General features: G+C 33.1%; 3 protein-coding genes across 6 annotated transcripts in view; 2 read left to right on the top strand and 1 right to left on the bottom strand.

The window, feature by feature from the left end:
* LOC131668134 (neprilysin-2-like) overlaps positions 1–15,669 on the bottom strand; it is a 51,890-nt gene that overhangs the window by 30,087 nt on the left and 6,134 nt on the right. The window lies entirely within an intron of this gene.
* Positions 1,079–10,141, top strand: LOC131668133 (lysosomal alpha-mannosidase-like). Of its 3 annotated transcripts, none has more exons than XM_058942024.1 (19): positions 1,079–1,282; positions 2,046–2,146; positions 5,241–5,634; positions 5,996–6,098; positions 6,172–6,253; positions 6,350–6,535; positions 6,609–6,814; positions 6,882–7,018; positions 7,086–7,219; positions 7,287–7,500; positions 7,572–7,765; positions 7,828–8,027; positions 8,102–8,307; positions 8,366–8,576; positions 8,650–8,767; positions 8,833–9,109; positions 9,180–9,422; positions 9,484–9,636; positions 9,711–10,141. In XM_058942024.1, exons 3-19 carry the CDS (start codon positions 5,539–5,541, stop codon positions 9,939–9,941), a joined length of 2,991 nt encoding a protein of 996 aa, XP_058798007.1. In that variant the 5' UTR covers positions 1,079–1,282; positions 2,046–2,146; positions 5,241–5,538; the 3' UTR covers positions 9,942–10,141. The 3 variants fall into 3 exon arrangements, with proteins under 3 accessions (XP_058798007.1, XP_058798009.1, XP_058798008.1); XM_058942026.1 differs by having other exon boundaries at positions 7,086–7,228; XM_058942025.1 differs by having other exon boundaries at positions 2,024–2,146.
* Positions 2,848–5,260, top strand: LOC131668170 (ankyrin-1-like). The gene is made up of 2 exons (XM_058942099.1): positions 2,848–4,318; positions 5,241–5,260. Exons 1-2 carry the CDS (start codon positions 2,848–2,850, stop codon positions 5,258–5,260), a joined length of 1,491 nt encoding a protein of 496 aa, XP_058798082.1.

Raw genomic sequence — 15,669 nt, 5'->3', positions numbered from 1 at the left:
GAATCAAACTCAACAGAGTTATGGTTAGATTACTGAAAATCTTATTTACAGCCCTAGAAAGTTCCTTCGATTGTAACATATTAATTTATGAAAAAAATTACTTTACCACGCCTATCTGAATGTTAGAGTGAATGAAAATTATTTTAGAAGGACTTGTTACGACCTGTATTATGTAATAAATGGAGCCGATTTTCAAAAAAAGTATTTTTTCTTGTATTTCGACCGGTTTTTCGAATTTTATTAAAAAAATCAATTTATAATTTTAGAAAAACGGTTTGATAAATATGAAAAAATAATTTTTTTGAAAATTGGCTTCACTCGTTCCGTAGTATAGATCCGTATAAAGACAACGAGAATTCTCAAAATAATTACCGTTGATTCTAATGTTCAGAAAGGCATAGTAAAGTCATTTTTTTCAACAAATAAGATGTTACGATTAAGGGAACATTCTTGGGTCACTAAATAAGATTTCGGTACTCATGAGCAAGAAAATAAAAAGCTCGTATCGAGTCCTTTAAGATAAAAAAATTTTTGTGATACCTTTGTTAAGACGATTTTTATAGGCCAACAAACAAAACTTTATATATTCACTATTTAACACCGACTGGTTCCCTTAAGTATTCTGTTTATCTGCATAATACGTATACATACCAATTCCTAACTCGTAATAACTATATTTTTTATTATTCATTATTCTAAAAATATTAATCAATTGACATTAGTATGAAGCGTTAATAAATTAACAGAGAAGTACATTGTACCTGCGAAAGACGATAGGAAGCTTATTAATGTTCAATAAACGGAAATATTACGTTGGTTTTGTTTAACAAATCCTAGATAGTCCGAAAAATTGTATTTCTTAAGTTTAAATTATAAATAATATATAAACAATATGTACTGGTCTCAATCCATCTGAATGATTAAGAACTACACATACTTTCAAAACTTGCGCCATGCACCACCAGCTGCTGTTGCTGCGCGCGCATATTTAAGGCATAGTGTTTCGTGATACTATAGTACTGATGATAATGTCAAGCGAGGCTTGGCGTTGAGTTTCGATTGTTTGGTTTGCGTGCAGTGATTTTTTATGTCCACCACGTTTGTAAATATTACTATTAAATATCATTATTGGAATAATGGATACAGTTTATTTACACCACATAGATAATTTTTTACTTTCTTAAAGTAAACATGTGCACTTCAAGAAATTTATCATAGTTCTAGATAATGAACTATTTTTTAGGTTACATTAATATCTGAACTGAACATTGCATAATTAAATGTAAGTAAATTTTATTTTGCACAATTGAAAAGGCACAATCAATGACCGCTGAATATTATAACGGGTAGAGGTTTCTTTCTTATTGTTGCACGATCATGAACGATAGGGTTGGATTTGTGAAATACATACGTTTAGGCGATAATTAACAGCGTATTTACTTTATTAATTCAAAATGAGAAAGGGACTGTATGTGCGCATGCGACTACTGTCTGAACTAAAATACATCCAACTCGTGCCGAATTTACCCTGGTGCGCATTTTGCCGAATTATTCTCGTGGAAGTGCACATGCAGGTGTAAGAACGTAGGAATCGTTAGAAAAAACGGAAAATGGATTCGAGCGATTCTTACAAGGGTTTATTCGTGACGATATCAATAATCCGAACATTATAGATAATATTTATATCATTTAATTCAGATATAGTAAAAACTATAGTTGGCTCTATAAAATTACTAATAATATCAATAGCAATAACTTTCCGTACGCTACGGTATTTTGGAAAATTTTGGAAAAGTTTATTATATCAATATATTATATAAGTTTAATATCAATTAAAAAATTCAAAATTAAATTATTCAGTGTAATTTAGAAATATCCAGATTATGTATGCAGATATATAATTCAAAACTCCTTCATTATAGTTATTTGAAAAATTTACAAAGCAATTGTTAGTATTTCATTTCATAATTTTTATATAAGAAATCGTATCGAATTTAGACAGAGAAAAATGTTCGTTTAAAAGTGATCTGCATTGTCTGTTACAGAAACTGTAGAAATGATGCAGAACGTAGACTCGTGTTGAGAAAATATAGACTAATAATATTTAATTTATCCAAAATCAGTTTTTTAATATACCATGGATTTAGTGAGTATACAATAAATTATATATATTTTTTACAATATTTTAATGAATTTCAGTAATATTGTTATTTTTTTTTATATTTATAAAAATAAATTTTCAAATAACAAAAATCTAAATTAATTTTAATGTTTTGAGAATTTCTTTACTTTTAAAGTATCAAATGATTATTGCATTTAGCCACGCGGAGATGGTTTATTTAGATATATTATTTTGTATATGCAATACTAAATGTCTAGTGATTATTTCAAGCATTGCCTGATATTCGTCCGTTTATTTATTGTCCAAGAAAATTTCGTTTATATCTCAAAATCAATTTAAGGATCCTCTAGAATTTAATAAAAATTCATTCGTAAATTAGTTTGGAAGCATTAGTTAAATTCATAATTTACGATAATTAATGTGTGATGTACATTTCTTTCAATTTAACTGAAATATAAATCTATCATTTATTCATCATTTAAAATCCGTTAAACTTTTGAAACAGGATAACATTTTCAGTAGTTTTAATTAACCTCGAATGTACGCACAACCAATGTTTTTGTATTGTCAATTTTCTCGAATTTTTTGAATTGATAACTTTGTAAATATGTTAACTTTTTGGATTAAATACATTCCATGCAATATCAATCTACCAATACCAATATTTTTTCCGATTACAGTACTGTTTCATTAATGGCAAAAAGTTAATTCATTCAGCATTAATCATGGCCTTAAAAAGTGAAGATAAAGCTTACTTAAAGAAGAAATTAAAAGGGGTTATCTTTGGCAGTGTAATTGATGATACAGGATCGACTCTTCTTCACGAAGCTGCTTATTCTGGCAGTCCAGTTGCAGTTGACTACTTAATAAATTCTGGATGTCAAATAGACGCCCAAAAGGACGATGGCTCAACTCCATTAATGTTGGCTGTGGCGAGAACTCAAGTTAAAAACGTAGAATTGTTGCTCGACGCTAACGCCGACATTCATAAAATTCATGACAGTACCGGCCAAAATGCATTGCAAATGGCTTTAAAATCTTATAATAGTTCCGAAACATTAAGGATCATGAAGATGTTTCTTGTTAAAACAAAAAAAATTTGTCTCTCTAATGAAGAGCTAGCAGATATTTTATTGAGCTCTAACTGTGTTTTAGATCGAATTATGTATTTAGGTAATTCAAATTTAACGAAAGTAATACTCGATCGTGGTTTTAATGTTAATGTGAAAAATTCCGAGACTGGTAACACTGCCTTGCACATAGCTGCAAAATTAAATGATGTGAAAAACGTTTCGATGCTATTGCAGTATAAAGCTGATGTGAATGCAGTGAACGCCGTTGACCAAGTACCGTTCACGTATCACATTATTCACAGGAAGGTACAAAATTTAGTAATCATGTATAATATAATTCCCGAAGACATAAACTGGACGAGTCCAGACAAAGAAGACCCCCGGAGACTTAAACTCTACCCAATATTCGCTAATGGTACCGAAGAAACGATAAATCTGTTTATTAAAAAGTTTAAGGTTAATTTCAAGGTACGAGACCACTGTGGTAGAACAGCTTTACACTACTTGTCTTTTAACAACAACAGAAAAGCTCTGAAACCGTTGCGGTACATAAATTTTGATATAAACGCTAGTGATATTAACGGGGAAACTGCATTGCACGTCGCGGCAAGGCAAGAGGCATCGTACGTTTTGGAATTTTTGCTAGACAAGAAGGCAGATGTCAATGCATTAGATAACAATGGCTATTCACCTTTATTTCACGCAATTCATAAAAAAGGAAAGACATCGCGTCGTGTATGGTGCGTCAATCTTCTCATGCAGCATCATGCCGATGCGCAAATCATATCTGAAAGTAATGAAACGGTCATTCAAATGTGTATTGAATTGAAAAATTATAATTTGGCCGAACCTATTTTAGCACATCTTGCAATATTAGATGAATTCGGTACACCCATCAATGAAATCATTCAACAACAGATCGACTCAGTAAAGAGACTTAGAGACTTTTATAAATCGTGTACGCGACAATTAGCAAGAATGAAAGAGGATGTGATTTTTGAAAACAAGACATTATTCGATTTTTTAGCTGAAAGACAAGAAGAAAAAATCTTTCAATATGTACGTAGACCAGAAGTTGTTGAAAAATTTAGACGCAACACGTTTAATTCAAGTTCATACTATTGTAATTTATTAAGATATCGTTATGATAAGGCTGTAATGACGAATAAATTAAGAAAGAAAGCTGCTTCGATAATTAGTGGAATTATAGGCCGTTTTGACTCAAATCATATTGCCATGCAAGCAATAATTGAATACTTAGACTTTTATGATTTAAAAAAATTTCGATAAAATTGTCAATTTTAAAAAAACATTGATTATTTGCACTTTCGAAATTAATAAATACTACTGGAAATGTTATCGTATTTATAATATTTGGAACGGTTTGCTCTATACATTTTCATAAAATTTATTATCAAATTGTACAGCTTGTGTTGTAAATAGAAGTTTTATGTGCTATGTTAATCTGTGTATGTGGATATTTCATTGCAGTCGTTTAAACGATAAAAAGTAATTAGAAATAGCGAAATAAAGTAAATTATAGATAGTTGAATAAAAATACTTTGATATTATAAATCAAATTTTGTTTTGCATCGTTAAATAATCTGATAATTCAGTCAAATAAGTCACTTTATATCGTTTCTATAGATTATTAAATTGACATATGTTGTAAGATAAGATATATTTTTACATTTTATTTATTATATTTTCATAATAAAATTATCATGATACAATTTATATTCTCATGATTTTAATACCTTCTTATAAAAATCTTTTGTAAACCTTTAAAAAAACGCATCTACACATGAAATAGCTTGTGTGTGTGTGCGCGTGCGTGCGTGTGCGTACGTGTGTATGGGTGTGTGTGTGTGTGCATGTGTGTGTGTGGTTTTTATTTCTAAATCTGACTATTTTTATTTATATTTATAAAATAAACCAATTAACCAAATATTACTGTTTCACGAAGATTACTGTTATTATTATTATTAAATCCTTCTATAAATTATTTTTTAAACTAATTATGTAATTTATATACGATGTTACAGTTATTAAAGCTTCCAAATGACAAATGAATCAAAAGTTGAATTGAAAATTGATCGATGCACTTATGAAAAAAGGATAGCTATATAGTCATATATATATATACGTATGCGTACTTGAAGGTTCATAATAATCTGAGCTGGTGGATGAATAAGCGTGAATTCTTCTCTGCGTTGTCCACTATCGCAGCACTCTTATGTCTTATCGATAATGTATGCGTGCCTGGAATGCCCAAGCGTATATATATACAAATACACGCAGAACTGAAGTGGCTTTTAGTCTCTTACATGCTACTGCTTTGAAATGAAGCTTAAATTTACTTTACTACTCGTTATCAAACTTTGCTGGGCTATCAATTTATACAAAGATGAGGAACTTCAATTTCGATGCGGCTACGAAGTGAGTATTTATATTTTTTAAGAAATCAGCGTTGCGTTAATGATTCAACTGTCCAGTGAAGACTAACATTGTTACTTAAATAGATGCTTTCTATTTCTGACCAATATTTCCATCATTTCGTTCATGAGCGCGACAGCTGATTTTTCGGTTCTCATATAAATTAATATTACACATTTATAGAACACCTTAATTATTTGTGCGATATTTAAAATCATTTATAAGAATAGAATTATCAAATATCGGATATACGTTAGAATGTTAAACAATAATAAAATGAGGATAATCATCTGAATTATTTTGTCATAGTGTAGTATTTTGTAAATAACAACAAGTATGCGTGATGGTATATTTATGATTATAGACCTGTACGAAAAGTGATACCGACAAATTAAACATCCATTTTGTGTCCCACTCGCACGATGATGTTGGCTGGCTGAAAACGGTCGACCAATATTATTTTGGTGGTAATATTTCAAATGCTCGTGAAAAATTACAAATTTATTAAAGAAAATAATAAACAATCAATTATTTCACAAGGTCGCATGAACATTCAAGTGGCTGGCGTGCAGTACATCATTGATAGCGTTGTCGATTCGCTTTTAAAAGATTCTAACCGAAGGTAAGTGGTGGTTACAGCTTAATAATTAATAGATCAGTTATTTGAAAATATTAGTACTAATTAATAAATACATTTTTAACAAGTCATATCGTTTAGATTTATTCAAGTAGAAACCGCATTTTTGTGGAAATGGTGGCAGCGTCAAGATGACGAAAGGAAACAAGCCATGAGAAATCTGATAAACGAGGGCCGTCTCGAGATCATTGGCGGAGGTTGGAGTATGAACGATGAGGCTGCTACTCATTACCAGTCCTTAATCGACCAATACACATGGGGTTTCAGGTTCTTATGCTGTTCATTGTTAATCTATAATATTGCTGTACCTGTAGAAATAATATTGCAATTAATTGTGCAGACGCCTCAACGACACTTTTGGTGAATGCGCTCGTCCCAAGATCGGTTGGCAGATTGATCCGTTTGGCCATTCCCGCGAACAAGCATCGATTTTCGCTCAGCTTGGTTTTGACGGCATGTTATTGAACCGTATCGATTACCAAGATAAAGAGCAGCGACTCCAAAATAAAACCATGGAATTTATCTGGGAAGCAAATCCGAGTTTGGGTAAAGAGAAAACAAGCTGATATAATAAAATTGCCTGTTGCTCTTGATTATAATACCCTGATTTTAGGTCAGCGCGGAAATTTATTTACGACGGTATTATACAATCATTACTCAGCACCTCCAGGATTTTGTTTCGATATTCTGTGCCGTGACGAGCCGATGATAGATGATACCGAGAGTCCAGACTTTAACATCGATAAAAAGGTACAGCATGAAATGGTGGCAGTTGTCAGAAGTAACATTGATCGTGTAATTCTGTATTTCGTAACAGGTTAAAGCATTTTTGGAGTTCGCTGACAAGCAAGCAATAGCATACCAAACGAATAATATAATAATAACAATGGGCGGTGATTTTAATTACTTGAATGCGGAAATGTATTTTACTAATTTAGATAAATTGATTAGGTACTGTAAGTTTACTGAACTAACTAACTAAGCATAAAATTGTTTAACTCAATTTAATAATTCACAGTGGAATAAACAAACTAAATGGTAAACAATATAAAGCTTTCTATTCAACACCATCATGCTACTTGAAAGCTGTAAATGAGCAAAACTTGACTTGGCCGACGAAAAACGACGATTTCTTTCCATATGCCAGCGATTTTCACTCTTTTTGGACGGGCTACTTCACATCCAGGCCCGCTCTTAAGTTCTTCGAGAGGATGGGAAACAACTTTTTGCAGGTGAGCAGCAATCTTGTAATGTTTGAGATTTACAAAAGGATTATATTCATTGTTCTAAACTAATAATGCAGGTGGTTAAACAATTGTCGTCTCTAAGCAAAACAGTCGACAGTTACGAGTTACAACTATTTCGTGAAGCCATGGGTGTGATGCAGCACCACGACGCTGTGTCCGGTACGGAAAAGCAACATGTAGCTGAAGATTACGCTCGACTTTTACATCACAGCGTGAAAAACGGAGAACGACTAGCTTCTGATGCCTTACGGTAGTAATCTATTAATTTTTTAACATTCATGCAACAATAAATGTTCTGATTAATAATTGTAGCAAACTGATGAGCAAGAATAATACTAACAATAACAAACTAGTACTTCATTCATGTCTCTTATTCAACATCAGCTCGTGCGAATATACGAGTGCTAATTCGAAATTCGTCGTGACAGTATATAATCCGACAAGTCAACCGCTTAATACATACGTTCGTGTGCCAGTTCAACAATTGCAATATAGCGTCAAAGATTTTAATGGTTTCTTGAAAATAAATTACAATATTCTAGCATATAATATAGTTATAATGATAACTTTCTGATGTAATTGACAGGAAAAATACTCTTGAATCAAATTTTACCAATACCGGAACAAGTTCAAAAGATTCCTGGAAGATTAAGCCCAGCTACGCATGAATTAGTTTTTCAAGCGCACAATATTTCTGCTCTTGGTTATCAGTCTTTTTATGTGAGTATGAAATTTAGCAGATCCAGTGAGGTCGAATTCAATCAATACAATGAACAATTCATCAATAGACAGGTATGTACAATAATTATTCATCAAATCTGAAATAAAATACAGTAATATTTTTTTATAGCAATATAAGATTTTTGTCAATCAACATGGTAGAGTGTCGGTCGAAACGCCGACCGACATCAAATACGAACAGTCCTTTCAATACTACGAAGGTATTGAAGGTAACAATCGTGTGCCGATTAATCGATCCTCGGGTGCCTATATTTTTAGACCAAGACATGATCACGCTAAAGCCATGCCCTTCACAGGAAACTCTGTCTCAGTTTTCAAAGGTACCGATGGTTGGAGAAGTTGAAAAAAAAACAATTTGTTAACGTCTCATTTGTGACTTACTTACTGTCATAGGACCATTAGTTCAAGAGATTCATCAAGTAATTAATAAATGGACGAGCCAGGTTGTCCGATTATACAACGACGAGGAACACGTAGAGTTCGAGTGGCTGGTTGGGCCAATTCCTATCGAGTAAATAAAAAACTTTTCAGCTATTTGTTATACATAAAATCAATACCATATTAATTGATTTTTAGAGATAAAATTGGTAAGGAAGTTACCATAAAGTATTCTAGTAACTTGAAGAACAATGATGAGTTCTATACTGATAGTAACGGACGTGGGATGCTCAAACGCAAACTCAATTATAGATCGACTTGGAAACTGAAACTTAACGAAACAATCTCTGGTAATTACTATCCAATCAATTCTAAAATTAGTATTATGGATCAGCAAAAAAATCGTCGCCTAAGTGTCCTTAATGATCGCGCTCAGGGTGGAACGAGTTTGAAAGAGGGAGACATTGAACTAATGGTAATTAGTTTAATCAATTAACGATGAAAAATATAGTAGAATGTGTAATAAAATTTTGTTTCGTCGATAGATTCATCGAAGACTTCTGCACGACGACGCTTTTGGAGTTGACGAGGCGCTAAACGAAACCGCCTACGGTCAAGGGTTGGTAGTTCGAGGTCGGCATATTCTCATTGCTGGTAGCTTATTGAATTATAATGAACTCATCTTACTGGAGAAAGAAGAAACGATCAGGCTGTCTTTACGTCCATGGCTATTCATATCACCAACAACATACTCTTTTGAGCAATGGAAACAGCATTATAACATGAAGGTAGGTATTGAATAGTTCAGTTTTTGATATTATTAAAACTAAATATGACGAAATAATTTAGAGCAGAGATAGCGTTATTGGCAAACTACCGAAAAATATTAGAATACTTAGTCTTGAACCGTGGAAGGATCAACATATTTTGCTTCGACTCGAACACATTTTCGAAGCAACTGATTCGTCCAAGTATTCCGTTCCTACTACTGTTGATTTCAACGTGAGTAAATAATGAAATTTTATTTATTACTAAATAATTTACTTATGTGTCTACTATAATGCAAATTGATACAGCTACTCTTCCCCGACATTGATGTATTCGCTACTGAGATGACGCTTGGAGCTAATCAACAAATAGATAATAATGTACGATTAGAATGGAATGCTCAAAATAATGAAATTCCTAACGCTGGAAAGCAATCAGACAATACCAATATGAGATTCATCAGACGAGTGATCATGAAGCCAATGGAAATTAGGACATTTGTCATACGAATGTCTCCTCGCATGAAAGCCAGATCGTGAAATACTTGTTTTCATTCATCTTCATGAATTTAATAAGTAAACATTGTAAAACTTATGAATGAAATTTTATTTTTTCATTATTGCTTAAAAATATTATAATTTCTATACTATAACAAACTCAACTTATGGTTACTCCTTTCCTTTACTCCACCAAATTTAATTCCAGTCATGACACGACTTAAGATATATAATATCATTGATTTTCCGTTTTTTTCTTCATTTATCACAAAGAAATTGATCGATGCGTTTTAATTTTCATCTCTTTATCATTTTTAACAATAATGTATGTATATTCAATAAAAATCCGAATCTTATATTCTGTAATTGGTCATAAATTTAACTTCATGTTGTAACTTATTTCTATCTAATTTTGTAAAGAATGGCTTTGTCGAAAGAAATAGTTATGGTCTTGTTAAGCAGTTCCATAACTTACGGCATTATTGCGCGCGAGCTATAAGCGAGTGCCAGCTTAAGTGGGCCGATCATCGAAAGACTTAAGAGATATGACAGGATATGTCTGCGGGCCTGCTTTTATTTATATAGGTAAGAGATTTTTCCTATAAGAGAAGTTGCTATTTTGCATATGCAATGAATGAAATTAAAATGGGTGATGAAAGAAAAGGTATAAACTTTTCATTATTTGCTTATAAATCCTAATTAATTTTTTAAAATTAATTCAACAAAATTATAATACTTTGATTAATGCTAATGTTAAAACGTAACATACTGTCTTGCTTCCCTTATAGTTTTCTTAAATGATAAAATTTGTAATAATGGAAAAAAGGGACAACCTGGGAAAAGGGAGATTTTGAATCCTGTTACGTTAGATAATTTAATAATGTTATTTAACGTTTGTTGTATTAATGCTTGGCTGGTTTTGATATTTTTGCCTTTAATGAAGAATGTCCAATCATCAGCGAAGGCGGTGCATGAAGTCAGTGGTTGAATATACTTAGTTAGCTTATTTATTATAATTAGGAAGATAGTGACACTAATTACTGCACCTCGTGGTACTCCATTTTCTATATATATATTATCGGATAAGTTGTTGTTGATTTTGACTCTAATGGATCTACTATTTAGGAAATTTTTAATAAAGTAATATATATTTCCAGTGAGTTTCAGTTTAACCAGGATTTCTAGCACTTTTTGTTTCCAGATAAGATCGTAAGCTTTTTTTCATATCAAGACCCACAACTACTAGATGTTGTTTATTGTTAAGGGCTTCGCATATATTTGATTCTAATGCTACTAGGCAGTCTGTTGTAGAACGACCTTCTCTGAATCCACTTTAGAAGTTGGAAATCATTTGGTTTTTTTCTAGGTACCATGGAAGTGTTTTATTTATAATCTTTTCCATTATTTTGCATAGACAGCAGGTTAGTGCAATTGATCTGTAGCTATCTTTATTGAGTTTATCTTTACCTGGTTTCAAGACTCGCACAACATATGCCTGTTGCCATTTAGTCGGAAATACTTTTTTTCCCCAGATTATGTTAAATACTTTAACAATGCTTTCTAGTGCTTCCTGTGGTAATTGTTTGAGAAGTATATTTGGTATTCGGTCTGGTCCAGGGCTTGTATTTTTACTCTTTGTTAGTGCTTCTTTTAGTTCTGAGATTTTTATTGGTTTATCGATTTCGCTGTGTTTGGCTGAGCCTTCTTCTGAGGTCCTGTTCTTATGTTTTTTTGTATTCACGAAATTCTAAATTGTAGTTGTTATCACTAGAGTTATTTTCGAATTTGTTGGCAAAGATGTTTGCTATTTTTATTGGGTCATTTATAATGTGTCCGGATTCCATCAAATAGGTGATTGGTTGTTTGTTTTTTCCTTCGATTGACTTTATTTTATTCCAAATTTCTTTAATAGGTTGTTAATTATTTATTTTCTGTAGAAATTTTAGCATTTGGGGAGGTTCTATGACTTAATCAATAGCATCCCTATTTAGATTTTCGAATAGATCAAAGGCACATTTAACTACCAGATTTAGTTAGACCCTTTCAAAATCATATTAAAATTACATTAATATAGTAAAAAGTATTACCATTTCATTTTTTCAGAATGAAGCATTATTTGGTAATTGTATAAACATACATAAGCATAAATATTTATATAGTCTTGATTCAGGTTGTGAAGAAGTAGTTGCAGTCACTTACAGTTCGATTAACCACGTGCATCCGAATATCTTGTCATAGCTTGCATTTTTTACCGACTTCACAGAGAAAGATATTCTATTTTCACATTTTTTTTTTTTTTTTTTTTTATTGAGCTTTCTCAACTCCTTTTGGAGTTATTTAGCTATAAGTTTACATTGTTTTTTGATCTGTACAAGTAGGATACATTGTAGATATAGATGAAAGTTTTGCGGTGGAAAGATTTTACATATTATACATGTAGGTTACAATTTTTGAGAAACGTATACAATATATTACAAACTTCTGTTTTGGGATCATAGATTAGACAGCGGATATTCAGAGGTAGTTGAAGCCTGTGTTTTTTTAGTTGGTTAACAAGTTTTTTCCTTTGATTGTCAAGTAATGGGCATTGCCACACAATGTGGTCAATGTCTTGCAGATCGTGTCCGCATGAGCAACAGGCGGAGGAAGCCAAGTTTACTCGTGCTAAAGAGGCAGCTAAATTATAATGGTTAGCTCTCAGGCGATTTATTGTGACGATGGTGTCGCGGTTTAGATTCTTTTTGTGGAACCATGGTTGATTTTCCTCTGTGCCAAAGTAGTCAAAGTATTCTCTGCCTTTGTGCGTACTAAGTGATATATTTCTAATCTTGGTATTTTCAGATGCTTCTGTTTTGAATATCTGACGCAAGTCGGAGTAGGGAATATGAGCGTATTTTGAGTGTGGTTTGCTAGTTGCATTTTTCGCTGCCTCGTCTGCTGATTCATTCCCACAGATTCCAATGTGAGAGGGGATCCATATAAGCTGAACAGTGCTTCCGTTTGGGGAAGATTCTTTGAATCCATAAACTTTCTTTTTGATTTGCAGGAGGTAGTTGTTTGTTTTAATGTCAAATATTGTGGAATTTAGTTTATGTAGAACGCTTAGGGAATCTGTGAAAACGAGAATGTTTCTGTTTGTATTTTCGAGCGCAAGATCGAGTGCATCGTTTAGGGCAATAGATTCAGCTGTGAATATGGAGGCTAGTTCGCAAACGCTGCGGTCAATCGTGAATTGCAATGCCGGGCATATACATGCTGTGCCAACCGACTGGGCTCCTGTTACTTTGCTACCGTCTGTGTAGACGGCTATAGCGTTGTTTTTTGTTACATAATTTTCTATGACACGATTTGGAAAATGATTAATTTTTACAGTTTTTCCAAGTTCTAGATTTACATTTATGCTTTCGATTAGTGTATCGTAATTGTGCATGTAAATGTTGAATTTTTTGTCAGTTTTAATATGTTTTCTGAGAGGGATCACAATGCTAATACCTTTGGCTAGAAGGCTCTTTCTTTTATGTTTGTTGAATTTTGCATGAAATCGGATGATTGATTTAGTTACAGGTAGGCTTTTGTTGGTAATCACTTTTGACAGATATGTTGAGCACAAGTATACTCCCCTGTCGTACAGATATGGAAGTTTTGATTCTTGTGTTAGGACGTTGGTCGGGGTGGAGATCCTGTAGCCAAATGCATATCTTATGGCCAAGTATTGTATTCGTTCGAGGCTTTCCAATTGTGACTTTCTACGAGGAAAATATACAAAGTTGGCGTAGTCTACTATCGGTCGTATGTAGCTTTTGTAGAGCGTTATCAAAGTACTTGGATCTGCACCCCACCAGGTTCCTCTCAGGAATTTCAGTATATTCATTACACGTAGACATTTTTTTTTAACATTTGAAATATGTTCTTTGAAAGACAGTGTGTAGTCTAGCGTTAGACCTAGGTAGCGAGCGCACGCTGTAGACTTTATGTGTGAGTTATCAATCTTAATTTCGCTTTCGCCAGGAAGGATACCCAACTTGTTAAAGTGAATAAAGGTTGTCTTTTCAGGGGAGAGTTCAAGTCCAATATTATCTAGATTTGTTTTTATAATTTGTACAAATTTTTCGGTGGTGGATAGACCTGCTTCTGCGGATTTATTTTTGACAATAATGGCTAGGTCGTCTGCAAATTTTGAAATAACCGCGCCTTTGGGTAAATTTTTGAGGGCCAGGCTTATATAAATAATAAATAATAAAGGACTCAACACTCCTCCTTGAGGGACGCCTTTGTATACATATCTAAATTCGTTGCCGAGAGTGTCTGCATAAATTATTCTTTCGTACATAAGAAATTTGACAAATTCAATTAGATTCGAGGGACAGTTCAGGTCTGCTAAGACTTGTAAAAGAATTTCGCAATTTACGTTGTCGAAAGCTGATTTAATGTCCAAGAAAACTGCAAACACGTGTTGTTTTTCTTTAAAACCTTCCTCAATGATGAGTTTTAAATTCGCGAGGTTGTCAGTACACGATTGGCCCTTCCGGAATCCGGATTGAGCAGTTGGCAAAAGGTCATTACTTTCAAGATACCACTGTAGTCGATTTTTTATGAGGGTTTCGAACAGTTTACACGTACAGGAGGAGAGGGCTATTGGTCTGTAATTGGTTCCGTCAGATTTTTTAATGAAGTGAATGTATTGTTTTTTCCATTCGTTAGGATAGTCGTTAGATGCGTACATCTCATTAAATATGTCTAGGAGTATCAGTTTGTAATTAGTTGGTACAGTTTGGAGAATTTCGTAATCGATGCCATCCATGCCAGGGGAGGAATTATTTTTTTTCGGGTCGAGGGCCGCATTAAACTCGGAATACTGAAACGATTTACTTAGAAATTCGTTGATATTGCTGGGTGGGTGAAAATCTGGGTTAATGGGGGCCCATGGAGGAGCGACTTTGTTTAAGGCTTCTTTTATTTTTTTTTCCGCGTCAAAGTTAAAATCATTATGACGAATTTTTGTCCATTTATTTTTAAGAACTTTAATTTTGTTCCAAACATATGATTTGTTAGTCGTGAGGTTGAGTGTTTTAACAAAAAGTTTGAAGCTCTCTCTTTTTTTTGATTTGAGGGTCTTTTTGGTTATCGTGACTTGTTTTTTATAATTTATGTAGTCTTTCGTTTTATGTGTAAATTGCCATTTTTTATGAGCGGCTTTACGTAACCGTAGGGCTTTGTCGCATTCTGCGTCCCACCATGTTACCGGGTTTTTTATTTTACGATGTGGTTTTGGTAATTTTCTTTTAGGCGTGTTCAATTTTATAGTATTTGTGATTACTTTCATAAAAATTTGGTATTTTTCGCTAGGCAATGCATCACAGAATTCAGGTTCGTAAAATGTGGAGAAATTTTCTTTGAGCATTTCTTGTACTTTCGGCCAGCAGGTTCGGATAGAATTTACTTTGAAAGATTTTTTCTCGTAGGCACTTTTAGTTGCGTCTATATTTACAATGACGGGGAAATGATCAGAGCCGCGTGAATCATCGAGAACGGTGGTATCAATAGTATGAGCTATATTACATGAAGAAAAAATTAGGTCTATGTTAGATTTATTACCATTTGAAGGATTTATACGTGTTTGCGTTTTCGTGTTAAGAATTAAAAGATCTTTTTTATCGATCGCACTGTATAATTTTTTACCATGAGAGTCTTCTCCAGAACAGTTCCATTGTCGGTGGTGAGCGTTGAAGTCGCCGACGAGAAGAGAGTAGCTGTTGTTTTCTACGTTGTT

Source organism: Phymastichus coffea, unplaced genomic scaffold (assembly GCF_024137745.1).
Source record: "Phymastichus coffea isolate CEN01 unplaced genomic scaffold, Cenicafe_Pcof_1.1 PCOF00074, whole genome shotgun sequence".
Lineage (NCBI taxonomy): Eukaryota > Metazoa > Arthropoda > Insecta > Hymenoptera > Eulophidae > Phymastichus > Phymastichus coffea.
The sequence above is the reverse complement of the archived record's forward strand: the minus strand, read 5'-3'. Positions and strand labels throughout refer to the sequence as shown.